A 24,300-nucleotide genomic window follows, 5' to 3' on the forward strand; every position below is an offset into this window, starting at 1 on the left:
CACCGGAACACAATCCACCAGGCCTCCGAAACCTGCCTGCAGGAATGTGCTTTCATTCAGCCACAAGAGCATTAGTGAAGTCCAACAAGCAATGTTGGGTCCCAATAGATCCCAATAGTGCTGGATGGAGTGAACTTTTCCCACACCAAACTGGGACAAAATAACCCATTTGTTTATTGACCTGGTTTGGCGCACAGGGAAATTGTCATGTTTAAATCTGAACCAAGCTGCCCCAAACTGTTGCCAGGTTGGAGGCCCACTATTGGCTTAATATGATCGTATGTTCTAACATCAATTAGCCAAGACCAAACCGAGACGAGACCAAAGGTGTAGTGATATTGGCGATAAAGTGCTTCCTAATGAATAATAAAAGAATTAATTTTCAAGATTAACAGCAGCAAAATGATTTCAGAAAATCAGTTTGTCAGCCTGGGACCACAGCACGAAAAGTCTCATTTAATCATTTACTTCACTCACAGAATACGATCAGAAGATCTCAGCCAAACACACAAGAAAGGACAGAGAAATGCAAGCGTTTTCTCATAATTATTTAATCACACATACATTTACATCATGCAATCAATCCAAAACTGTGATCTCTTGAACTTCCCATCTCCGTTCATGTCAGAGCCCTGCTATTTGTGCCCCAGTTCTCCAGGAATGATCCAGTACCTTGTCCACTGACGGATCCTCAAAGCTGTCCTTTAAAAACTGACCAACTATTACACAGTAATAAAAAAAAAGTGGCTACACTTTGATTTTATTTAGAATTAATGCAAATTTCAATTTAGGTAAACAGCATAAATATTCTTTGCTCTTTTAATCAACTATTTTTCCCCCATTTCATATCCAGTTTTGGCGGCAGGTCAAAGGATAAACATTTTGAGGTCCACGCTGCACAGTCTTAACTAATCCAGACGATTACACAGAGCGAACAAACCACCTCGATAGACGCCGAATGCTGTCCTGTAACGGGGAGCGACTCCTGCTGCAGCTTGTAGAAGACTACTTCGATTATTTACCGTTAGCACACAGTTCTGTTTACAGGGCTTTTTTTCCCTCCAGTCACAAACAGCCACATATGGAGTGTTTTCACGAGTGCAGGTGATGTGAAGAAGTGCTATTAAATCCAGCTTTCTTTCCTGTTACCAGATGGCACAGTATAGCGTGACATCTTACCAAAGAAAACCAAAATCCCACCACTCTTTTCTGGCCAGATTTGTTCCACTCGTCTCAACCAAAACTGTATTTAGCAGTGCAACGTTTCTTTCATCTGTATTTTTAGAAAGCTGAAATTCATTTAAATATATACCACTGCACAGATTTGTAAAATCTGACCACCTTCAGTATCATCACTTAGAGAGTTTATTTTATGTATTTTACATTTAGAGTTCCACGTTTTCGAATGCAGTCCAGAAAGCCTTCTGCATCATGTTGCAGCTTTTCCGAAAGGTTCCTGATGAGAAAATACAACGAGAACCAAAGGTTTCGCAGAACAAGCTAACAGGAAAGAGGGGCAGGACTTCGGCTGCACATAGCAGGACTGCTGCTGCAAGCACACCCTCATTACACGTGCCAATTGACTGATTTACAGTGTCTTTTACAGTATATTGCACTTGGACAAGATATTAGTGTTCTCACACTGGGGTTACAACCACTACGAGCTTTTTACCAATGCACTGGGGCTTCATCACAGGGCTAAAAAAAGGGGGGGGGGGGGTGATTAAAATCATGACACTAAAAAAATTACAACAAAAACAACAAAATACAAAATAAACCCTACACCCCTGACTAGATTTAGTTAAATAAACACTTCCCCCAGATGATGACAGAAGATTGTTGTGCAATTTCAGACCCTGCTCTCCTGACTGGCTGATCAGTGGCAAAGGCCCGAGCCATCGACTGACACCACCGCCCGCCTTTCCCCTTCAAATACGCAACTAAACGTTGATCTACTGAACAATGAAAGAGGTACAGTACGCGAAACCCAGCATAACACGTCGCTTTCTGCAAATTTACATCCAACGGGGCAGTTACAGGTCCTACTACAACAAACAAACGCAATGAGTGCGAGAGGGAAGACGAAAGAAAAAACAAAATCAAAGTGAGGCCCCCTTGAGAAGAAATCATGATGCAACAGGGATCAAACAGTTGGTTTACAACTAAAAAACAAAAACAAAAAACAAAAAAGAAAACAGGTCCTGGAGATGAGTGAGTGACTGCAACCCAGTTAGGACAGGACAAGCATTGTGACATGTGCTATCTCAGTCTATGTGTCTGCAGTCTATGTGCTCCACTGTGCAGAGAGATATAAATAGCATCCATTAACACAGAATTATTAACCACTGAGAGAAGTAAAAACAGTACATTTAGCTACTTAGCATGGGCTATGCTAAAAGGTGGAAGTTCTAACCGGATCATTCTCTTCATTCCTTTCGACATCCTGTACATCCTTCTCATGAAGTCACCAATAACGAGTATAGGTTTTATTTTAACTTAATGATAAAAACAATTGGCCTCCACAGGTATTTAGTTAAATACATCTACAGTACACTGTCGCACGTCTTGGCTTTTTTTTTTTTTTTTTAAATTTTAAATCCTTCTGTTTAGTCGTTCCCATATTTCATACAGCTTTCTCTGCAGGGAAGCATGTGCAGTAGTGCCAATTTTACATCTGTACAAGACCGGACAGAACAGTAGTGCTCGACGCCATCTAGTCAATTCAAAACGGTACAGTTTTTTTTTTGTTTTTGTTTTTTAGGTTTTCCTCCTTAAAGAAGCATGTAAAATCTATCCAGAGAAAAGTGTGGTTAACAACCAATAATAGTAATGATGAAATGTACAGAGGTTAGCCTAAAGGATCAAGCTATCACTCCTGGTAAGCTCTCCTTTTTTTCGTTTGTTTTAGGTTGTGTTTTCACTTGTTTGTTTGCTGCCCTTACATTCAGCTTGGCACAGAGCAGAACTACTCGCACGACGACGACGGATGACGACAGGCTGTGCAAAACAAAAACCGAAGCCACACATCTGAGGTGCGCGCGGTTTCGCTCGCCGAGGCTGCGCTCGAGACTGTGTTTGGTTCGGTGGGTAAGGATATTACCTTTCCTTTTTTTTTTTTTAAATTAAATTTGCTGTCTTTTATTATTATTATATCCAGTAAGAGAAAAAGAGATAAGTCATAGTGAGAATTGGAAGGGGGGGCGGGGTAAGGAGGGGGAGGTGTGGGGGTCGGAGCTGTACAGGCCAGGGATATTTATATTTATATATTTATAATTCAGAAACTCCTTCGTGGCTCTGAAGCAGCGACGAGGAGCCTGTTTGCTGTAATGGAATGACAGGTTGTCGGGGGTCGGGGGTGGGGTGGGTCGGGCGGGTGACATTGGCTTCCTCAGTGGTGTCCTTCTTCAATCCCCACGCTCTTCAGCTGCAGACAAACAGGAAAACAAGCGCTCTTAGCGGGCGTCGCACTTTCTGTCACATGTAAATGCTACCATCTATCATCTAATATATTCAACATGTGGCAAACAAATGTCACTTTAAGCAATAAGGAAGCAAACGGGGAAAACCTGAACACAGGCACACTAAAAACTGGATTCCAGCTGATACGTTCTGCTCCCTCTTCTTCTTTTTGTCATTTTAATTATACTTTCTTTCTCTTCTGTAGTCTTACTGCCTTTTCTTCAAATACTCTAATTCTGTGAAGCAGTTCGTTAACTATTATGCATTCACTCAGTTCCTCGACTCACTTAGTCACAAGCTCATAGTTTATCATCTGAGTTTTTTTAATAGATTTGAAGGCATTTTGCTCTGACTGGATGGTGGAGACGCACATAACAAAAAGACATGTTAACAAAGGTTCAAATGGGTTAGGGTTAACCCTAACCCTCCAGAGTCAAACTGGAGACAATAATGAAGGTAATTCATCAACGCATCAGACAGAAATGAAACCACATGCAGTACACTTCCTGTTACCAGAAGACTGTGATGCTGCCTCTTTAGCTCCTGCATCTTATCTCATTAGCTCCCTCACGACAAAGAGCAGAGCGTCTCTTACTTCTTTTCCGGCTTGCTGCTGCCTCCACCCCTGATGGACACCGTCTGGCTGTTCTGGTAGAAGCCTCCTCCGCTGCGGTTGATGTTGGGGTGGGTGGGAGACGCCACTGGCTGCTGCCCGGGCCGGATAGGCTTGGCTGAAGAGGAGTGAAAGCCAAGAGTGAGGATTAGTCAAGTGAAGACTGTTGTTCGTGATGTCAGTTACATTTCAGACAAAACATAAATCAAGATGTCATCTGTTCATCTAAAGAGAAAAGTGTGTGAGGAAATATTCTCAAGTTTACATGTAACTGAAAGTGTCAACGTTTGAGGGGCACCTGCACCCACTGTGTACTTGAGTATCCTTCTGAATAAGATTACTACTCCTTGTGACTCTGCCACATGACTCCATGGCGACTCTTGGCCCTTGAGTCATACTACATTTAATCCATTCTCACCACAATGTGAGTACAACCAACTTCCTTTCAAACCGGGTTATGAAAATTGCAATGTATCCAATCAGCTTTCCGTGTAGCGAGAAAAGTGGTCTACCTAAAAAGGCAACTAACCCTCATTTAGAGGTTTAGTAAAAATGTAAGTCATCTGAATAAATGCAGTACAAACTCAAAATCACAATAATCCTGCATTTTCTGCCCTACTGACCGATCTGGGCTGAATGTCCCCTCCTGGCCATGTTCTTGGCCCTGACGGCCTCCTTGATGCGGTCCACCTCCTGCTGGTAGCGCTTGCGGTCGCGGGCGGCATTCTCCTTGGCCTCCTTCAGAGCAGACTCCAGGGCCTTGACCCGCTCAGCCGTAGCACGAAGACGCTTTTCCAGTTTAGGAAGCTCACAGCGCAGGTCTGCATTATCACGCACCAGCTGTGGGACAATTTGGACATTTTTAAATACTGTCTTTCATTTATGTTTCTGCAGCAGTTTTCAAGCGCGAAGGCACAGGAGGAAATGGGAAGAGATATCAGTCAAAGACGAGACGACCACAAGGAGAAGACACAAAGGCACAAAATGTGATGAAGAGAGAGCAAGAAGAAAAAAAAGAAGAGGGCAGCCGCTAAGGGAGATTAGTCACACAGTGTGAGTTAAAAGGACAGCCATAATCTGGCTGTGTATATTAAAGTCCTACCTGTTTGTGAACCTTGGTGAGCTGCTCAAGATTGTTCTCAAGAAAGGAGATTTTCTGTTTCTGTGCTGCGCTGCCGCCTGTGTCATCCGAGTCCATCTCAGCGCTCTACACAGCAAACACAACACGGGGATTAAAAGTTAAATAATAGCTGGGGGGGGACTTATGAACACATCAAATAATCCTTTAATCTGAACCACTTCAGTCATCCTGACATTGGTGTCCATGGCACTAATTTTGTCATCAATTGTGTAATTGTGTAGCCTCATTTCTTTCCCCTCATTGCAGTGAAGCAGATTTTCTTTTCCAACAGAAAAACAGAAAGTTGGTTCAAAGTGGTTCACCTTTTTCACCCTGGTAGCCAAATCCTGGACAAAGAGCTTCCTCAAGTTGTGCAGGGTCTGCAGCTCCTTGGCCTTAGATGGAAGAGAAAAGCAATCAAAATAAATAAAAATAACTTGACAGACTCAAATAATCAGTGTTCTATCAAAGAACTGAGCAGAAATCAAATCAGATCAAACAGATTTCCTGACATTATTAAAACTCATTCACACTCATAAACCTCATTCATTCACAGTCATACTAAACTGTAAATACTAGCTGCTGAATACAACAAAAAAGTGGAAATTACTGGTGCAACTTGTTTCTGAATTTTTTTCCCGCCACTTAACAACACGTCTGTTCAAGCAAACAAGAAGTCAACTCAAAGATACTATCAGTCTCACTGGGAAACGGTGGTAACCCTATGAAGTGATCAGTAGTTAATTTATATGAACTCACCACTGTCTCCTCCAGACCCTTCAGGTCCTGTCTGGCCTGCTCCCTTCTGTCCTGCATCACCCTGAACAACAACAGTTAAAACCTTTTTAATCCACATGCCACGATGCTGTTGTGTGGAACAAAAGTCAGGAAGCAGCTGCTGCACATGAGCTCAGCCTCTGATAAAAACGTGTCAGTGGTGATGAAAGGCTGCACATTTATTTTATCTTGTATTAAAGCGAACCATGTTGTGCTAACATGAGTGTGTGCATGCAAAACGTACGTAAGCTCATGCAGCTTGCGGCTCTTCTCCTGGTCGGTGGATTTCAGTTTCTCGTGCTCCACCCTGAGCCTCTCCTGCTCCAGCATGATCTTCTGGTTAAGGCTGAAAGAGACGACAAAGCATCATGTTTGTATGATCAGAACATCTGTGTCAGAACAACAAGTGTTCCTTTATTGACATTTCCTTTAGCGTTCCTTTATTGACATTTACATGTTTATTTTCCTAATTAAAAAGCCTATTTTAACATCCGCCCCCCTGTTGCTGTCCCTTTGTTTCTAATGGAGCAGTGAGTGAAGGTGACAGAAATTTTAAAAAGTCTTACTCCTGCAGCTCAGTGATGAGTTTCTCCTTGTTGTCCAGCTCATCTCTCAGGCTGCTGATCTGCTTCTGGTGAGCTTCCCGGTGGGAGTGGATCTGCTTCTCCACTGCTTCCTGAAGACACACAAATACACCACATGTGCTTACTATTCATGTGACAGAATGATTCAATAAGAACATGGCAGATACCATCATACTGTTTATACAAAAATGAACTAGATTTATGACGTAGATTGTGTAGCTTTAGGAGGTTCAAATTGTTCTACTTTTTCTCATCAGAGATCTCAAATGGTTTTGATGGGAACACTATCCAAAAATGTCAGGACAAAACATACCTTGACTTCATTGGCAGTCTGGATCTCATTCTCTTTCTCCATAGCATGAACTTTCTCTGTAAAACATACAAACAGGATTCACTGAAATGAGGTGGGGCCAGAGGGATAAACTGAAGCCTAGGAACATGAAAATCGTAAAGGATTGGGTATTCACTCTTCAAAAGGGTTCCAATTCCATTCATTCATATTAGTTGTAAATAAAATCAGGGTTCTCACACCTTCTTAAAATCAAATTCAAGGATTTTGTAGGTCCAGTTCCCTCAAATTACAGTTTGGGACGAGGTTAATTACTTTTACAACTTTGAGAATTTTCATAATGAGAGATAGCAGCTTTTACAGAAGCTCTCAGACAAGATGTAAAAAAAGAGAGGAATGAATGTGTGAGCTCATCAACACTTCACTGGACACAGCAGAACATATCCTAACTTTAAGTTAAAAACATCAAAGAACTTCAATTTCTATTCTTGCAACAAAATATATTAATTAACACATTTTCAATGACCCTTTTTAACTTTTACTCCACAGCTCCTCTCAAGATTAACTGCCTTCATTATAATTGCTTGGGCGGACAGGAAGTGACTGCTGGTGTCATTGTTTTATCTCTTGCAGTACCCTGAGCGCTGAGCTTGACAAGTTCCTCGTTGAGAGAGTCCACGTTCTCCTCCAGCTGCCTCTTCTTCTGCTCCACGTTCTGCAGGTACTCAGTCAGGGACTTGATCTTGGCCTCATGCTGCAGACAGAAGAAACACAGATGTTCATCCATACAAACTAGGATCAGCCACGTCAGCTCCCAACACTACTTGTGGTTGGTTCCTACGTACCTGGGAGATGCGAAGCTGGCAGGCAGCCAGCTCCTTCTCGTTCTCGTCCATCTTCTTGTTGCTCTCTGACTGGGTGCCCTCCAGCTGCTTGCAGCGTTTCACCATAGTCTTTACTTCTGACTTCAACTTACTAATGTAGAGACGGGCCACCGTGAACTCCTCATCTATCATGCCGCTACCGCTCTCATGTTGCTGAAAGGGCACAAAAGCAAAGCTGAAGAGGCACGACCACATAGAGGCAGGCGTTCTTGCATCTCACGAGAACAGTGGTTCCTTTTCCTGCATGGCCCCTTTTTGTAGATCAGAATATTCTGCCCCCCCCCCAGTTTGGGAACCACTGCACTAGAATATCTGAACTGACATTGTACTGGATAAAAATCCTGGGCAGTGACTGGGCCTGAACCTCTTTTCCCTCTATATACTTTTATCACTGCAACATCCTGTGAAAAGATTCCATCTTATCAATCTTTCAATCAATTCCAACAACTTCCTCTACCTTAATGTCATTGCTGCCTACGGCGATGCCAATCTCGGCTAGGTCTTTGAGCAGTGAAGACATCATCTCGGTCACCCTCTTCCTCTGGTGGTTGGACATCTCCTTCAGCTTCTGGAGCTCAGAGTCCAGAGACGACAGGATGGACTACAGGAAGAGAAAGAGAACGCTTCATTGACATTCATTCTTTCTCTCAGTGTGTTCTCCCATTGACTTCAATGGAGGAGGAACAGCAAAAGGAAATAAATTATATTATGGGAGTGGAGAAAAGTGTGTGGATTTTGTTTATTGCCACGTCAGCTGCTGTAACACATTAAGTTACGTTTCTCCCCCTCTTCTTGACATCTTTACAAATTAACAGGGACTGACCGAAATCGTCAGTGGTGTAGATCTACCTCATCACCAATGACAAGATTCTTATTTTAAGTTCTAGCATAATGTGATTAATGAAGAGGACTTTCACTCCAATGTAGATCCACACTGTTGTACTAAAGGGACACTGATGGAATATAGTCACCATCCAAGCCCTTTGCAATAAGGAAAAAAGGAAAGAGCTTTAGCAGAAAAAATGTGTTCGTGCCTGCAGTTCTTTTTATGCCTGCAGGATGTAGTTTAATTATAGTATTACGTGCTTGTGTGTTGCATACGAACACATCTTAAATAAAGGACAAATTAAAGGCATATGACTAAAATTAAAGCATCACTGTGACTTTGGGCGTACTGATGTCCCCAGCTCACCGATTTCTGGCTAAGCTCCTCGCTGATGGCTTCAAACTCCTTGGTCTTATCTTCCACCTCCTGACTCTTCTGGTCATAGTTCACCGCCAGCTCCTCCAGAGCCTGGAGGACCTCCTTCACCTCGTCCTTGGAGGCCTCGTTCTCTGCCTGCAGGCGGTTCAGCTCTGCCTGGAGGTTCTCGTGATCACGGCGGGAGGAGGCTAGAAGCTGCAAGTAGGGGAGAGAAGTGTAAGTATGTCACATGGATGAGTAAGAAATTAACGTTTTTATTCCATCTATCATTAAACATGCAAGCTTTCTCCTTTTTTTACCTTTTATGTATGTGTAAAATTTACAGATAGATACATGTGGTCATTCTGAAAATGAATTGAGGAGGGTCCTTTCCTCTTGGCTTGCAGTTGTAACGTGACATAGTATAACAAACTGCAAACTTTACTAGGAGCACATTATGTCTGCTACTAAAAACCACTGAGAGTAAAAATATGATTACTAGACCAAATTACCAAATAAATCTTAATGTAACTGTAGATGGTAGCCCTACTTGAGACAACAGGACTGGAGTTAAGTAAAACATAAAGACAACTTGACAGCTGTCAGAGCGTCACCTCACACCTCTGAAACTACAAACATGAAGACTTCACTGTGCACCTGTCAGGACCTCCAGCACTCACCTCTTCCTGGTCCAACATCTGCTGCTTCAGTTTCTCAGCCAGTTGGCTCTGCTGGTTAATTTCCTCATCCTGTAAAGTCAAACAAAGACACATTAGCACTCGCACAGGAAGCCGCAGCAGTCAAGGGAGATTGTTTGTGTGTGTATAAATTTGTCTAGTTCTCTTTATTCCAAGTGTTAGATTAATATTCGTGCAACAATGGCCTGCTGTCATTTTCAGTTATGCATACAATTATTGGTTTTTGACATCAAAATCAAATGAGATGAAAGTCACGGACGTCAAACAGAAGCCGACATCCATGGTTTTTTTACTAAAAAACATAATCACCGTCTGGTGGCCTACGATCAAAAGACCAACAGGAACTTGTCAGAACTGAACAGTTGCTTTGCTTCTCTCTCTTTTAAGATGAATTAGATGTAAATCATCCAATCAGTGAGGAGCTTGAGGCAGAAGAAGCACTCAATCTTGTTGATCACTCTTTAGTTAACTAGCTATGTCATTCTTCAATTCGGCTTTCTTCTGTACAGATCTGATCTATTTCCCCTGCAAACATCCTACAGAAGTGTCATTTGCATATTTCATAATGAACTTCATTATGACACATTCTTGTTTCAGTGTGCACAGATGCGTAGCGTATAAAACTTGTACACATAATAAGCTGAGCTGACAAACACACTAGACACCCTAAAGCCCTGCACTGGCCCAATTTCAGCCTGTAATTGATGTCCTGATGCTCTGCATGGTCAACTAAACTGTCGTGTGTAATGTACCAAAATAGCATATAATGCAGGCATAGGACATAGAGAACGTAGGCATATGAATAATATTATATTATTATAATCACAGTTTTTCATATGGTGGCCTGCACATGTACGGGCACAACAGAAGGAGAAGTCAAATGAGAGCCCGAGTCCGAGCTGACCATGCTGGTCGAACCCCTCGCAGAGCTCTGTGATACACCTCCGTTATGAACGCCCTGTCCTCTCCCTCACCTTATCGTCCAGCTGTTTGTAAAGCTTGGCCAGCTCAGCCTCACACTTGTCCTTCTCCACGTCAGTGAGGCGAACACCTGGCACGTTGGGTGTGGAGGCTGGCTTGTCGTTGAGTATGTTATCCAGGGCCAGCACCTCAGCGTTGGCCTTTTCTTTGTCAAACTGCTCCTCCACTGGCACACTCTCACCTAAAGTGGAAGTAACACACATGTTAAGTTTTAAGTCATCCCCAATACACTGTAAGCCAAAACAAGCCCTTTAAATTATATGCAGTTAGCAGTCTGTAAGGACAAAGACAAAATGATCACCTCTCTCTGTGTTAATGCATTAGACCGACACAGAAAGGTGTACAGATGTTTCCTACAGTAGGAATCTACATGTAACAATGAATTAGGACACAGTCTGTCTGCTCACCATTCCTCCAGCGGTTGAGCTCGTTCTCCAGCCAGGTGATGGTGTTCCTCAGGGTCTTATTCTTCTCCTTCTCCCTCTCATACTTCTGCTTCCACTGCTCGGCCGTAAGCTCGATGTTCACACAGACAGTGTTCTTGATGGTCTTTGCTCTGGATGCATAAAACAACAGATTTTGTTGCACTTTTCTGCACCGTTATTCTTTCAAAAAGGTACCTAAATATAACAGCAACCAAACTTGAACCAACTGTGACAAGGTTATCAATAAATGTATGGCTTTCCACAACTTCTCAACACATACACACTCTTTTAAAAACTATTACTCAAATTACCCGTTTAGTTATTTATAGTATTTATTTTACAAACTGAAGAAAACACACAGAGCAGTATGGATTGTTTTCGTTCTACTGTCTACCAACCTCTGTCCGAACATGAGGGTGGATTTAGTTTCAGCCTCATTAAAGGAGGAAGGTGAGCAGCAGATTACAATGGTGGTTCGACAGTTACCACCCAGCGAGTCCTGCAGGATACGGGTCATCTTGCTGTCTCGGTAGGGGATGTAGGCCTAGTGCACAAAAAAAAAAACGCATAGAGGAAAGTTTAACAAGCAGAGCACAAATTCCCTGACTGTACCACATGTGGCTATGGACTGCTTGTGCAGCCGACATCTTGACTTGTTGCAGATTAATGAACCCGAACCAATTTGAACGGTTAGATGGACCCCCTCTAAGTGGAATGCAGAAATCATTAATGCACTTGTGAGTCTTCTGGTGTGACGAGTCAAAATGGCTGCTGTGCAACCAATCCATTGTTAACCCAAATAGATAAGTAGACAAAATGTGTGTAGATCTGACTGGCACACCACAATGACAGAAACTGACAATAATATCCTACATGACAGAGACAGACATAAAGAAATAAGTACAAAAGAAAGGTTTCCCTAAGCTGGGATAACACAGTTACATGTGCTGGTGCATTTGTCCTGAAACCAAAGAAGAGGTCTGTGGTTTCACCAGCCATCAGGATGTGATGGCTCTGGTTACACTCATTAGTTCAGTAAAGTCAGATGGCAGTTAAATGATAACTTGACATATCATCTGTATTGATAAAAAGAGGCATGTTGCAGCAGTCTGCTATAATTCCTTAGGCACCACTATGCTCATCTACCAATTAGACATCTCTGCACAACAGCTCATTTGTTTTAGACCACCACAAATATATAAGCAGCTGTCAGCCTCAGGTTGCTTACAGAGCTGAAGGGCCTGAGAACAAAGCAAGTGTTGATTAAAGTGAATAGTGTGAAATCACTCTGAAGCAGCTAAACAAAACACAGCTTGGAGGAAAGTTTTTATCTGCTCCGGTTATTTTTGAACAAAGGACCTGTACATGGTGAAAAATGGCACTTTCACAGCAAGATAACTAAAAAAGATGATTTCGAAAAGCACACCTCGCTCTGAGCCGTGTGCTGAATGGCAAACTTCTCCTATGTCTGTCACATTAGCAGTAATGCCTGTAATTTCAAAATGCTGGAATAAAAGCATCACCATCAACAGATCTAACAATTGTGCTGAATAAGCCGCACAGTAATGCCAAAACCAAAACTGGGCTCATCATATTCTCAAGTAAAAGTAAAAGCTGTGAGGACTGTGCAACTGAGGTCACAGCAACCTCAACTGGGAAACACATTGAACTCACCACATAATTTACTTTTACTTGAAATGCAAGCTACCCAACCAAAACTCACAGAGCAACACCACAACATGTTGAACAAATGGATATGCACAGATCGCACCAACAGATTTAATGGCAGCTTTAATCCAAAGCCTCTATGACCGAAGAGAGTCTCAGTTACTGACCGTTCCTTCAGCCAGAGCAGAGATGACGTTTCCCAGGGACGACAGAGACTTGTTGATGTTCTTGGCTTCATCCAGCACAGCTCCCTCTGCCCCTGTTTTACTGACCTGAAAATCACACAGACAATAACGTCAACAAGGTGTTGTTCAGCCAAGTGTTCAAAGACCAGACTCTGATGTGTCACAAGTAGATAACACAGGCAAAGTGGGTCAAGGAGAAACGTAGATCTCAATACTCGATCACAAAGTAATGAACATACCAAGTGAAATGGATCTATGCACATCTTTAAGTTGGTTTAGCTTTCCTTTGTTTCTTTATACCTTTTCACTGCCAGCCAGATCCACCAGGTAAAGCTTGCCGCTGAGCTTCTGCTCTGTCTGAGTGTTCTCCTGTTTGACGTTTATCAGGAAAATACTGTGACTCCTGGAGCTGTGCTCGTTCATGTCTAAAGGAGAAATGACACTCATGTGGTCAAAACACATCAGGTGCAAAAACAGTCAGCTGCACCACAGATGGATGTTAAACGACAGAATGGTGTCTTACTTGTAACCGCTACATGTCTGTTAGATTTGCCTTCATCGATCGTGTCCATGACCTCCTCTGGGCTGCAGACAAATCTCTCAGTGCAGCCCTTTAAAGAAAAGCAGAACATGAGGTGAGATTTGGTCTTCAAACACAAGTTTTTCCAGATACTTAAACACTTGACACGAGGTTATCGTTCACCTTGACGTAGGGTACCCTGTTTTTGTCTTCATGCACCGACAGGTTGGTCTTTGACACTGGAGACGAGAGGAAGAACACGTCAGCGAAACTGACTTGGTATGCTGTGCGTATACCACTTTAATACAGTCAGTTAATATCCTTGCGTGTGTATACAAAAGGTGCTGGCCAGTGTCAGATATTTGTCTTGAAGTGACCAGTATAACAGCCTCAAGTTCAGAACATTTTTTTCCATGTGTGGTGTATGTTGAATATACACATTTTACTTGTGTGTGTTTAGAGCTAACATCCATGTCCGTCAAGTTACTAACTAAGCAGCTGCTTTGGCAAGTCAGCCACAGACTGTATCTGAGAGCCACTTACCATCCAAAAGGTCCCGGATCTTGTCTAAGTAAATTTCAAAATATGAAACCTGTGAACAGAAAACAAGCCTCATTATCTGGCAATCAAGCTGAAAGATCAGACCAGAGAAAAATACACCCAAGGGGTTTCTTTATTCCAAATGATAAAACCGAATACAAGTTTTTTTAAAATACACAAAAAAAAAAAAATCTGACGTGTGAAGGTGTTCAATTGAATTTACTTCCAACTTGGCTTGCAGTCATTCAGTTAGTTCTGCTGTGTTCAGACACATACTCAAATCTGATATTTTCAGTCAGCTTGAGTTAGATAAGGTATTTTCTGAACAATAACATGTCTTGCTGTTAAATTTTCATGTGACACTATTTTTATCTTTCCCCACACAACCACAGTGTGCTGTTGTAATGCAGATGGTGGAGGGTCATTCAGGAAATGATGCAGCAGCACTAAGTGACATGTCACACATCAGCATCCTGCATCACTTTGTGTGTTTCACCAAAAAAAAAACTGCTTAGTTAATACAGAACTGCAAAACAGGAAATTGAACACATCAACAACTTCTAAGTACTTACTTTGATATGAAACTCCAGGTTTTCGTCCATGGAATAGATGTAGTTGAAGATATCTTGTACTATCCTGGGGATGATCCCCATTGAGTCTGTGTCATGGAGATTCCCCTGCACACATTCAGAAAATTAATGTGAAGACGAGAAGCGAAGATGAACTTCATTAGGAAAAAACAAAACATCAGTTCTTAGACGTCATCCTTACCTCCATGGTGTGTGTTTTGCCAGATGATGTCTGCCCATATGCGAAAATTGTCCCATTATATCCCTCCAGGACATCTACGAGACACAGTGCACAGAACGTGTTGAAGCAAGCATTAACTGGGTTTTAATATGTAAGTGAAGATTAAAAAACACTGGCAAAATATCATTTTTATTTGTTGTAAACTTGTCTCTAAATAATAGGTATGATGTGTCAAGACGTCACCTTTGACAATCTTCTGGGCGCAGGCATTGTACACTTGTTCCTGTGTTGTATTTGACTGAAACACTCTGTCGAACATGTACGGTTTTCCCTGGAAGGAAGAGAAGAAAAGTGATAGTTAATGATAATTAAAATAATGTTTTTTTGGTCCACCTCGCCTCGCCTTAAAGATGCCACAATTTTATGTCTTCAACCCAGTTCTCCCCGTTAGTTGCATTCTAGTGCACCTCTTAAAGCTGGCTGTCCTGAAACAGCTTCCGTCATCACATTTAAACTCCTCATCTATAATGAAGTAAACCAGAACTTTCATCACTGGAAAACAAGCAGAGTGCAGCTAACTGTGATGTGCCAGTCAAAACTTCAAAGTACAAAATCAATACACCGATTTAAGAAGGCAACCGCGGGCTAATAAAACTGATGCTACAAGCAACTCTGAGGTTCAACTGAGATGGCCTGATGTCTTTGGGTGTTTGAAGTCCCGGTTGACTCATCGCTTCTCCAGCCTGGTGGGTGGGGTTCTAGCTGCGGTGTATATTACGAGTTTAAGAACAAAACAGCCCCAATCACGTGTGATACCCCAGGTTACGACAGATACACCCCAAAGCTGAAGCTATTATCAGATTCAATGTTAGGTGACACCTGTAAGAGCAGGAGAAGATGGAGAATGTCGTCAAGCAGCTGGTGACACCACTGATTAGGGCCTTCAGTACATGTAAACACATTTAAAACTCAAGGTGAAACCACAAAAGTGTCACCGCCTGGCATTCCAAGCTGAGGCACCTTTTCCAGTACTGGAATTATCCAGACTGCCACAGCTGATGTGTCCTCAGTTTGTACTCTGGCTTGTAATCCCCACATTTAAAGCACAGCTCGGTGCAACACAGGCCAGCAGTGTCTTAAGTCTTTGATAATTCACTTCAGTTAGCCACATCCTGGTAATTAACCCCGCCCAGAACATGAGCACGGAGCCACTATCAGGCCTGCCAGACGCTGTCAGCAAACAATAGCACAGCCCGAGTTTAAAGTCCTCATTGTCACTGCTGCTGCTGGCCTCGTTACCTACACTTCTGTCTAATGGGATTACTTGCTGAAAATGTAATTACAGTGAAAAGCATTGTTACAGTATTAATAAGTGCTCCGTCATGTTTCTGCTTCCTGATGGCTTTGTTACGTGTCCAGGCACACATATTCCGGAGAGAAAATCACACATCACGTCATTCTGCAGCATCCACATGATTCTTGTGACACGATGCATGAAATCTAATTGGATTTGTGCTGCTAAGCAAAGTATGTATCAACTTGGGTTTGTTGGTAAACTTGCATCCTGGGAAACAGCAGGCTGGGAAAAACCAGGTGTGCACTGCCTCTATCATTTACTTGTTTAAGTGTGTTAGGAGCACTTTCACTTATGTCTGTAATCCCTTTCTTACTTTTTATCCCTCACGCCACCACTAACTACACCATCTAAAAGTAGCTCAGTTGTGTTCGTATGGGGCAGCCCAAGCTAATGTATGCAAATTGGAAATATTACAGAAAGCATGGGGGACATGACCATAACTTTTATGTGGAAAACTGACAGGGAAGTAATGGATGCATGAATAATTTACCTGCTGCACACTCACGCTACACTGTGACACACTACAAAGCTAGCTGTGACACCCATAGCACCTCATCTGGAAACTTCATCTCCCTCCCTTTCTGGTAAAAGACTGGCAGGAGAGCCACAGCCGAGTATGGAAGTACAGCGGGAATATGTTATAGGAGAAGTGTTTCCATTGTGTGTGTGTGTGTGTGTGTCCTTTTTAATGTTCTGAACAAATGACAGATCTTACAGTCAAACACTATCTGTGTTTATTGAGTTTAAAATTAATTAAATTAAATTAATTAAATTCATGGATGGTGTGCGTCACCACAGTGCTGGCAGCTGACAACCTGGGAATGACACTCAACAGTCAAACACAGTGGAATGACAGTTGATTGTTGAGCCTCATTCCAGTGCTGGCTCAGTCTGAACTACAACCCAAAGGGCGGCATATCTGACGTCCTCAACAACCAACTCTCCACAGGAGCAGGCAATCTGACAACTTTAGATCGAGATCGATCTTTAAAGCCCTCCCCCCACAATCAATTTTGCAGGCAAACTGTAGAGATCTCAATATTTAAGGCCATCTTATTTCTTATTTCTGTTTCCAAATCTCACTCATTAGCTGCCAAGTAGATGGTTCAGCTGATTGGACAACTTCCTTTGCTCTTCCTTGGGTGACATCTTGCCGACAATGCACTTTGAGTTACAGCTAACCACAGAATGGCTGAGGAGCTTGTGCCAAAAAAGAACTATCTTCAGTGCAGTTCTGTGTTTTAGGCTATTTCCATAAGCGCTGACTGTCAGCTGGATGTCCAGACATTAACAGCCCTGAACTGCAGTGTCTTTTTTTTGAAAACTAAACTAAATCTAATGATAAACCTGACAATAAATGACTTCATCCATTTTTCCATCTTGAAAACAGTTATTGTCCTTGTTAGCTGTCCACAGACAATCCCATGACGTCTTAGCAGAGCCTGTCAACCAATCGAAGGCATTGCTCAAGCTCATCCAAACCTGACAATTCTTCATTCACATTTGCTCACGTCTACTCTACAGGGAATTTCATAAAAGAGAACAAAGATCGCAAATTAACTTGTGGACTATGATTGCAATTAAATATGAATGTAAAATGTGATATCATTATTCGCCCCCACACCTATTTCTCCAAAATTGCTTAGAGTGAGTTATTGTCACCAGACTCTATGACCAAAGAGATTTCAGCGTGTCAAGCATTCAAATGTTTTCCAGAAAAAAAAAAGCAGTAATTACAGGATAACAGAAATTCTGGTAGGAAAGAAACAAAATCTCTGGTTTGGGAGTAATTGACCTTCCATGAATTCTGTGAGTTTCAAAGCAATGTGCAATGGTGAAGCTGCCTGTCAGACTTCTTTACAGCATGCAATGTGGTCAGCCTCACCACTGGCTGAGCACCACTGCTGCGGTTTCAGCTCTAATACAGGGTCCACGCCCTAGATTGTTTCAGAGCAGATAAAAATGAAGGCTAAGTGAGATGGTCACCCTGGATAAATGTATCTGCAAAACAAAAGTACATCACCATAATAATTGCCCTCCCCACCCAGAGACATTGCCTAGCACCCAGCCAACTGCCTGCTGTGATTGGTCGAACAGCTGGTAACCAGGAGAGAAAACACAGAGGGATTACCCAGGAGGCCTGTGCTGCTGCTTATGGGCATTGTAAGCGATGTGCTTCTCAAAGCAGATGCACCAGCAGAGACTACTAGGCTGTGGCCTGAACCAGTTGTGTCCCTTACAATATTCACTGGTATGTTGGCACCATGACTGGCACTCTGAACTGGGTTGGGCCGCATCATGCCTGAGAAGCACAGACAGTACGCTTACTATTAGCAAAAGGCCCAAACCCAGAGTCAGCAAGACCATTCAAGAAGTCACAACAGCTACAACAGTCTTTTCCTTTTTGCATGTCAGAAAGAGAATACTTCTGTTGTATTCTACATTCACCACCTAAATTAGTAGTTCAAATCCCAAGAGGATGTGATTCATATCCACTCAGCCAGAACATGCAACTTTATGAAAAGAATCCAAGATCAGTTTCTATTGCCTTGTAAACGCTTGTAAATCATAGCCGAGCACGGACAAAAGTCCACAAAGGGAATAAAAGTTTGTTATGAAGGAAACCTAATGTTTAACCATGATTTTTTTTTCCTCCAAATGTTATTCCTCTGGCTTTTGAGCATTTGGCATGTCCAGACTTGAATTATCAGGCTAGCTTTTATGCTGTTGTCTTGCTTTCTAATTACTGCAGTACAGAAGCATACAAAAAGACCAACCTCTTCTGTTTCCTTTTTATATAGATATGGTGCAGAGGCACGCAATATCAAGAACCGAGGTTGTGTAAACAATGCCTTTATAAAACAGGCCTAAATAATATGATGACAAAGCATCAAGTGCACATCCAAACTGACCCCAAGCAAATTCTTTGTAGATTCAGTAAGGTGGAGATGCCATGTAAAGTAAAGTCATTTCCTTCTTTTGTCATAGTAGAGATTGTGCCCATGTCATTACCCTTATCAAGTGCTGGAGGGCCCTGTGGTGAGAGGGCTAATTAAACTAAAGACAACAAACTTTGGTTTGATCCTGCGTCTAAAGTCCTCCATTAAAGACTAAGACTGAATATTTGCTTACATTTTTGAATATATAGTTGAATCTCGTGGGTTATTGACTGTAAAGTATCCAGACACTAAAGGCCAAATGAATACCACCAGCCGTTTTAAATTTGACATTTTCACTGCCTCTGGTAATATTTTGACGTTACTATTGTCTGTGTTCATATTCCTTAGTGGAAGAATATTTTCATTCCATGTAATATTCAATACTCGAAGTGACTTCACCTTGGTCTACAAAAGGGCTGGTTATGCGGCCAGCTGGTCAGCTAGCAAATGTTAGCTTTAATTAAGCAACAGTATTAAAACTAGCCTGCTAGCCAAGGCCGGCTAATCTGTCAACTACCAGCTGGCCTAGCCTGCTAGCCAACAGTCTGTTAGCCACTACTAAATCAAAGCTGGCTTACACTTTATGCTGACGCACACTGTTCATAATTAATAGCCTTATCGTTCCAGATGCACAGCTACTTCTTAATTAATGTGGTTATAATAACGTAGTCAACAGCGTGCAGGATTGGCAGGCTAACGCTGGCGACATTTTAACCTGTGCCAGCCGATGTGTTTGCGGCTTTGTTGAATGACAGCTCGCTAGCCGTGACAGGGCAACTGCGAAAAGAGATATTTTACAGCAACGGCAATTGGCTTTTTTCAGTTGTGATACTAAATGCTGTTGCTGGCTGACCACGAACTGGGCACCGAAAAAGTAACACGTTCAATGTAACTGACTGTTTTGGTGGCGCCAGAAGTTGACTGCAGCGGAGGGCCAGCGGAACAACGCAATGGTGAACAGGTCAGCACTTGCTAACGTTAGCTAAAATGCTAAGGTGCTAACTACCTTAGCTACGAGACAATCAAAAATGGCGTACTGCTGACCGTCCCAGAGGACACTCTATAATAGATAATAACTCAAAGAAACTCACCCCGATAACAACGGTATCCTCCCCTTGGAACTTGGGAATGAATCTGTCGCCTCTAACCACCTCGGAGTTGTTCAGGGGCCTAAAACGGCACATCACTTTGATAGTGCACTCCGCCGGGTCGGCCATCTTCCACGGTTTACGAATGGAAATTCACAAATAAAATTAAAGTGTATCCTGGATCCCAGGAGCGGCCGTGGGGGGAGAAAAGGGAGGCCGAGCCCTTCAATCCCAATCTCAGGTTCTAGAAAGGCCGATTATTTGTCGGGCACTGAACAAAAAATCTTTGTTTTCCTCTCAATCACTTCCCCCTCCTGTTAGGAAGCCATGACACCGGTGGATGAGCGGCTGGCCACCTCACCCCTCCTGCTGCTGTGGATGTGGTTCACCATGACGTCACCTGGACGCTCCCATCCTCACCGTGTTTGTGTCGTTGTAGTGATATCACTTAATAAAAAAGCGAAGGTCAACAAAACCGTCAACCAGCCTCCAAAAGCAACAGGGAATATCATGCATAAGGGACACCACCACAGTTTATTCACAGACGTTTGCTTGTTTTGTTTTCTGAATAGTGAAGTGAGCCACTTCAGTTTGCTTACTTCTGTAAGATGTCTGTAATATTCTGCTATACTTTTACTCCTCTTCATTTCAACGGGATGTATTGTGCTTTTTATTCTCCACTACAGCTGTCTACAATGCCCACAGATACTCTTTACTTTGCAGATAAAGATGTTATCTGTAGATGATAAGCTGATAACTACATGGTCCATTGCCATAGTCAAGATGAACAAAAAACATATGAAGTAATTTAGATTTTCTCCACCTTGATCAGCATTAAAATACTGCTTACATGTCAATACATCATAAATAATCCAAGTACAGCACGATGAAAGGATCCTTTCTGTGAATAGCTTTGAATAAAGGATGGCTTTGAATGTTGTAACTGGTCAAGTTGGTGGCATTTTGACTGGTAAAAGTAAAACAAAAAGTAAGAAGTAAGGCAGTGTGGATACACCTAAAAATGTATATGTAACACATATTTACATTTGAGGGTGGCACGGTGGTGCAGTGGTTAGCACTGTTGCCTCATAGCAAGAGGGTTCCAGGTTTGAATCCCGGTCCCTGTGCCTGCGTGGGTTTTCTCTGGGTTCTCCGGCTTCCTCCCACAATACCAAAAACATGCACATTAGGTTAATTGGCTGCTCTACATTGCCCCTAGGTGTGAGTGTGAGAGTGTGTGGTTGTTTGTCTTTGTGTGTTGGCCCTGCTAAATGTGGTGGATTAATGGTAAAAACAAAATGATAATATTCAGTACTTAAAGCACCATGGTCAGACAGTGTGGATAAAATCCTCCGTCACAGTACAGATAATTTTACATTTCACACACTATGCAGTAAATTTTCTGGATTAATAAATTAACCTGTCAGAAATATTATTTGGGAAAATCCAACAACATAAATACTTGAAGTCAAGGTACTTTATCACACTGAAACAAGAATGATGTGAAAAACAAATACTGCCATGGGTTTTTTCTCATTCATTTGGAGCTCTGCTAAACTTACTCAATGCTCTGAGAGTGTAATAGAATTAAAAACGTTTGGTTCAGTTTGAGGAAAAAATGTGGAAAATGTGCTTTTAATCACATGCTTTTTAACCTGTACAACCCTGTAGACCTATTTGCAGATTTATCATAGATTTGTGTTTCCATCATGGTTAAAACTGTTAAAAGCTAATGACTACTCAAGATCCCACTGTGTTCCAGATTTACAGATACCAGTTACACTAAATTATAGGGACATGTGGATGTGAAATATAACACAAAATGACTTTTTTTCTGTTTGATGTGCAGGCATTTAAAATCTGCATCATGTTTCACCAAATGTAAGTGTGATAAAGCTTCAAAGGAACTCAGGGGCGAGTAACAAAGAGTTTGATATCACGTGGTGTAGAAGAAGACATGAGCGGCTTCATGGAAAACGGAAGGGAAAGACTATGAACACTGCTGCTATTGTTGTACCTAAAAAGAGGACATGACTGTGACACAGCTGTCTTTAAGACTGCAGGCTATGGGAGCTGCAGCTGTGAGATCTCCTCCTAAATAAAATGCATCACGTCTGACCTCATTCAACAGATGCCATAATGGAACGAAAAGCCGTGGCAAACCACTAGCAGCTCAACACAATTTCTGGCCGCTCCCCCTAAGAGTGAAGGATATCCGTTTTCAGGTCGGTGTGCTGAGCTAATCCAAATTCCAGTTCGACTGGCCCACTTGTGTGTTCACCGAGGAAGCAATCGGGTGTGGTTCTTCTGTGTGAGCTAACAGGGCAAGCTGGTTGTCATTGAGCAACAAGTTCCCTGAGACCACATAGTCTACTGTTCAGGGGTATTCAGTAATATGAGCTGGTTTGTACTCTTCATACCTTTCTTTACACATTCTGCTACTTTGCTTCAGAGGACAAAGCAGACGGAGGTCGACATACATTAGTCGACAGCTGTGTCTTGGTTATCACAGTCTTGTTGTGTGTAGATTTATGCCATACCACCATAGTAGGCCAATAATGAATGATTTTACATGAATTTAACGTAAGTTTTTTATTAAGTCGGTGTAATTACATCCACCCACCCCAACCACACACACACACACACACACACACATTTTATAAAAAGACAGTAACAAATAGAGAGAGAGTTATATATGTCAGGTTATCGATGGATTAGGCTTAGTCTCCTGCTGTTGAACTGTACACGTTCTGAATAGGTCAAATTACCACAGCATTGATATTTGTTACTGTAATTTCACTTTACATTACAATGACAAAGCAAAATTGAGAAATATGGTTTCACTGAAATTAAATATCCTCAAATCTTAGATTAACTGAATTATTCTAACACAGGAACGGCTGGTTTTATATTTTATAAACATTGCTGGTTATGTGGTCAGGATGAAGTCATATTAAGGAAAGATAAATAATTAGTCAGGATTAATGACAAATGAAATGAAACTAAGCAACCGCTCCACACCAGAGCTGGTTTTGTATTTCAAGATAATTTATGAGTTGAGGGCTGGACAAAGTTAAATTAGGAACAGTCAGCAAAAGAAGCTAAGATCAGAGTGGATGTACTTCTGAATTGTAACCAAAACACTGAGCAGATTAAGTACTTGGATTTGAGATGAACAGACAAAGAAGAAAAGCAGAAAAGCAGAGAAATGCTGAAGACAGAGGGCAGTGGGCCACTAAAACAGAATATATTCTGGTCGTTGCAGGAAGTGTGGTCGGCCTGGGCAACGTGTGGAGATTTCCTTACCTCTGCTACAAGAATGGTGGAGGTGAATATTACAAACTCTGTGCACACTGCGCTGAAATTATGTTAAGAATTCCAACTTGTGAGTAAAAAGATATTGTTCAATTAATTTGTAATATCTATGGGCATACATGTCCTTGTAATAACACCTGTAGGTGCCTTCCTGGTGCCATATGGTCTGTTAGCTGTGTTTTGTGGGATACCTCTGTTCCTGTTGGAGACTTCAGTCGGTCAGTGCACCCAGGAAGGATTCATCACCTGCTGGAGGAAGTTGTGTCCACTGGCAGAAGGCGAGTTGACGTGTGCTGAGATAAAAGATGCAGACAGCTCTAAAAAGTTTTATATTTTTCCGTTATTGCTGATGATTGTACTTCCACAAAATATAGTGTCCTTTAAAAACCAATACAGAAGAATTCAAAACCTTAAACTGGATAATGTATAGGTAGTAAACTTTCCTGAGTTGTCCAGATTTCTGCCCAGTTTTATGGTCATGCCAGGCTTTGTTGGGCTAATAGTAATAGAATAGATACCCAGTATTTATTTAATAATATCTACAGTATAAATTCCTTCATTCTCTTTCAAACATTCAGTTTACTGCTCAGTACGTCATACACACTGTGTAATAATAAAATAGGTACCCAGTAGTTAAAAAGTGCCTACAGAATAAGTTCTTTGTAAACTCCAGACTTGTTACCTCCTTAATCCATAACTTCAACCTTCTCCACTACTTACACAAATGTACTGGAACATACTGCTTTGGTTCAGTATTAGATAGCTAGCTAGCTAGCTAGCCAGATAGATAGATAGATAGATAGATAGATAGATAGATAGATAGATAGATACTTTATTGATCCAGAGAGAAATTCAAGAAACTTTTATTACACCATAACTCCAGAGTAATACCACTGTATTTTGCAGGCTGTACTCCAAAGCATCA

General features: G+C 41.9%; 1 protein-coding gene across 1 annotated transcript; it reads right to left on the reverse strand.

The window, feature by feature from the left end:
• Nucleotides 1-535: 535 nt before the first annotated feature.
• LOC124069300 (kinesin-1 heavy chain) lies at nucleotides 536-20,404 on the reverse strand. Its single transcript, XM_046408334.1, has 26 exons — nucleotides 20,064-20,404; nucleotides 14,920-15,007; nucleotides 14,698-14,771; nucleotides 14,499-14,603; nucleotides 13,930-13,978; nucleotides 13,570-13,625; nucleotides 13,390-13,477; nucleotides 13,167-13,291; nucleotides 12,849-12,953; nucleotides 11,412-11,557; nucleotides 10,996-11,144; nucleotides 10,582-10,769; nucleotides 9,590-9,658; nucleotides 8,919-9,125; nucleotides 8,184-8,327; nucleotides 7,688-7,879; nucleotides 7,479-7,596; nucleotides 6,867-6,922; nucleotides 6,536-6,645; nucleotides 6,214-6,315; nucleotides 5,952-6,012; nucleotides 5,516-5,587; nucleotides 5,175-5,279; nucleotides 4,696-4,912; nucleotides 4,055-4,190; nucleotides 536-3,424 (listed from the first exon to the last, which is right to left on the reverse strand). Exons 1-26 carry the CDS (start codon nucleotides 20,187-20,189, stop codon nucleotides 3,421-3,423), a joined length of 2,892 nt encoding a protein of 963 aa, XP_046264290.1. The 5' UTR covers nucleotides 20,190-20,404; the 3' UTR covers nucleotides 536-3,420.
• Between the last annotated feature and the right edge of the window lie 3,896 nt (nucleotides 20,405-24,300).

The sequence above is a fragment of the Scatophagus argus genome, chromosome 13 (assembly GCF_020382885.2).
Source record: "Scatophagus argus isolate fScaArg1 chromosome 13, fScaArg1.pri, whole genome shotgun sequence".
NCBI lineage: Eukaryota > Metazoa > Chordata > Actinopteri > Scatophagidae > Scatophagus > Scatophagus argus.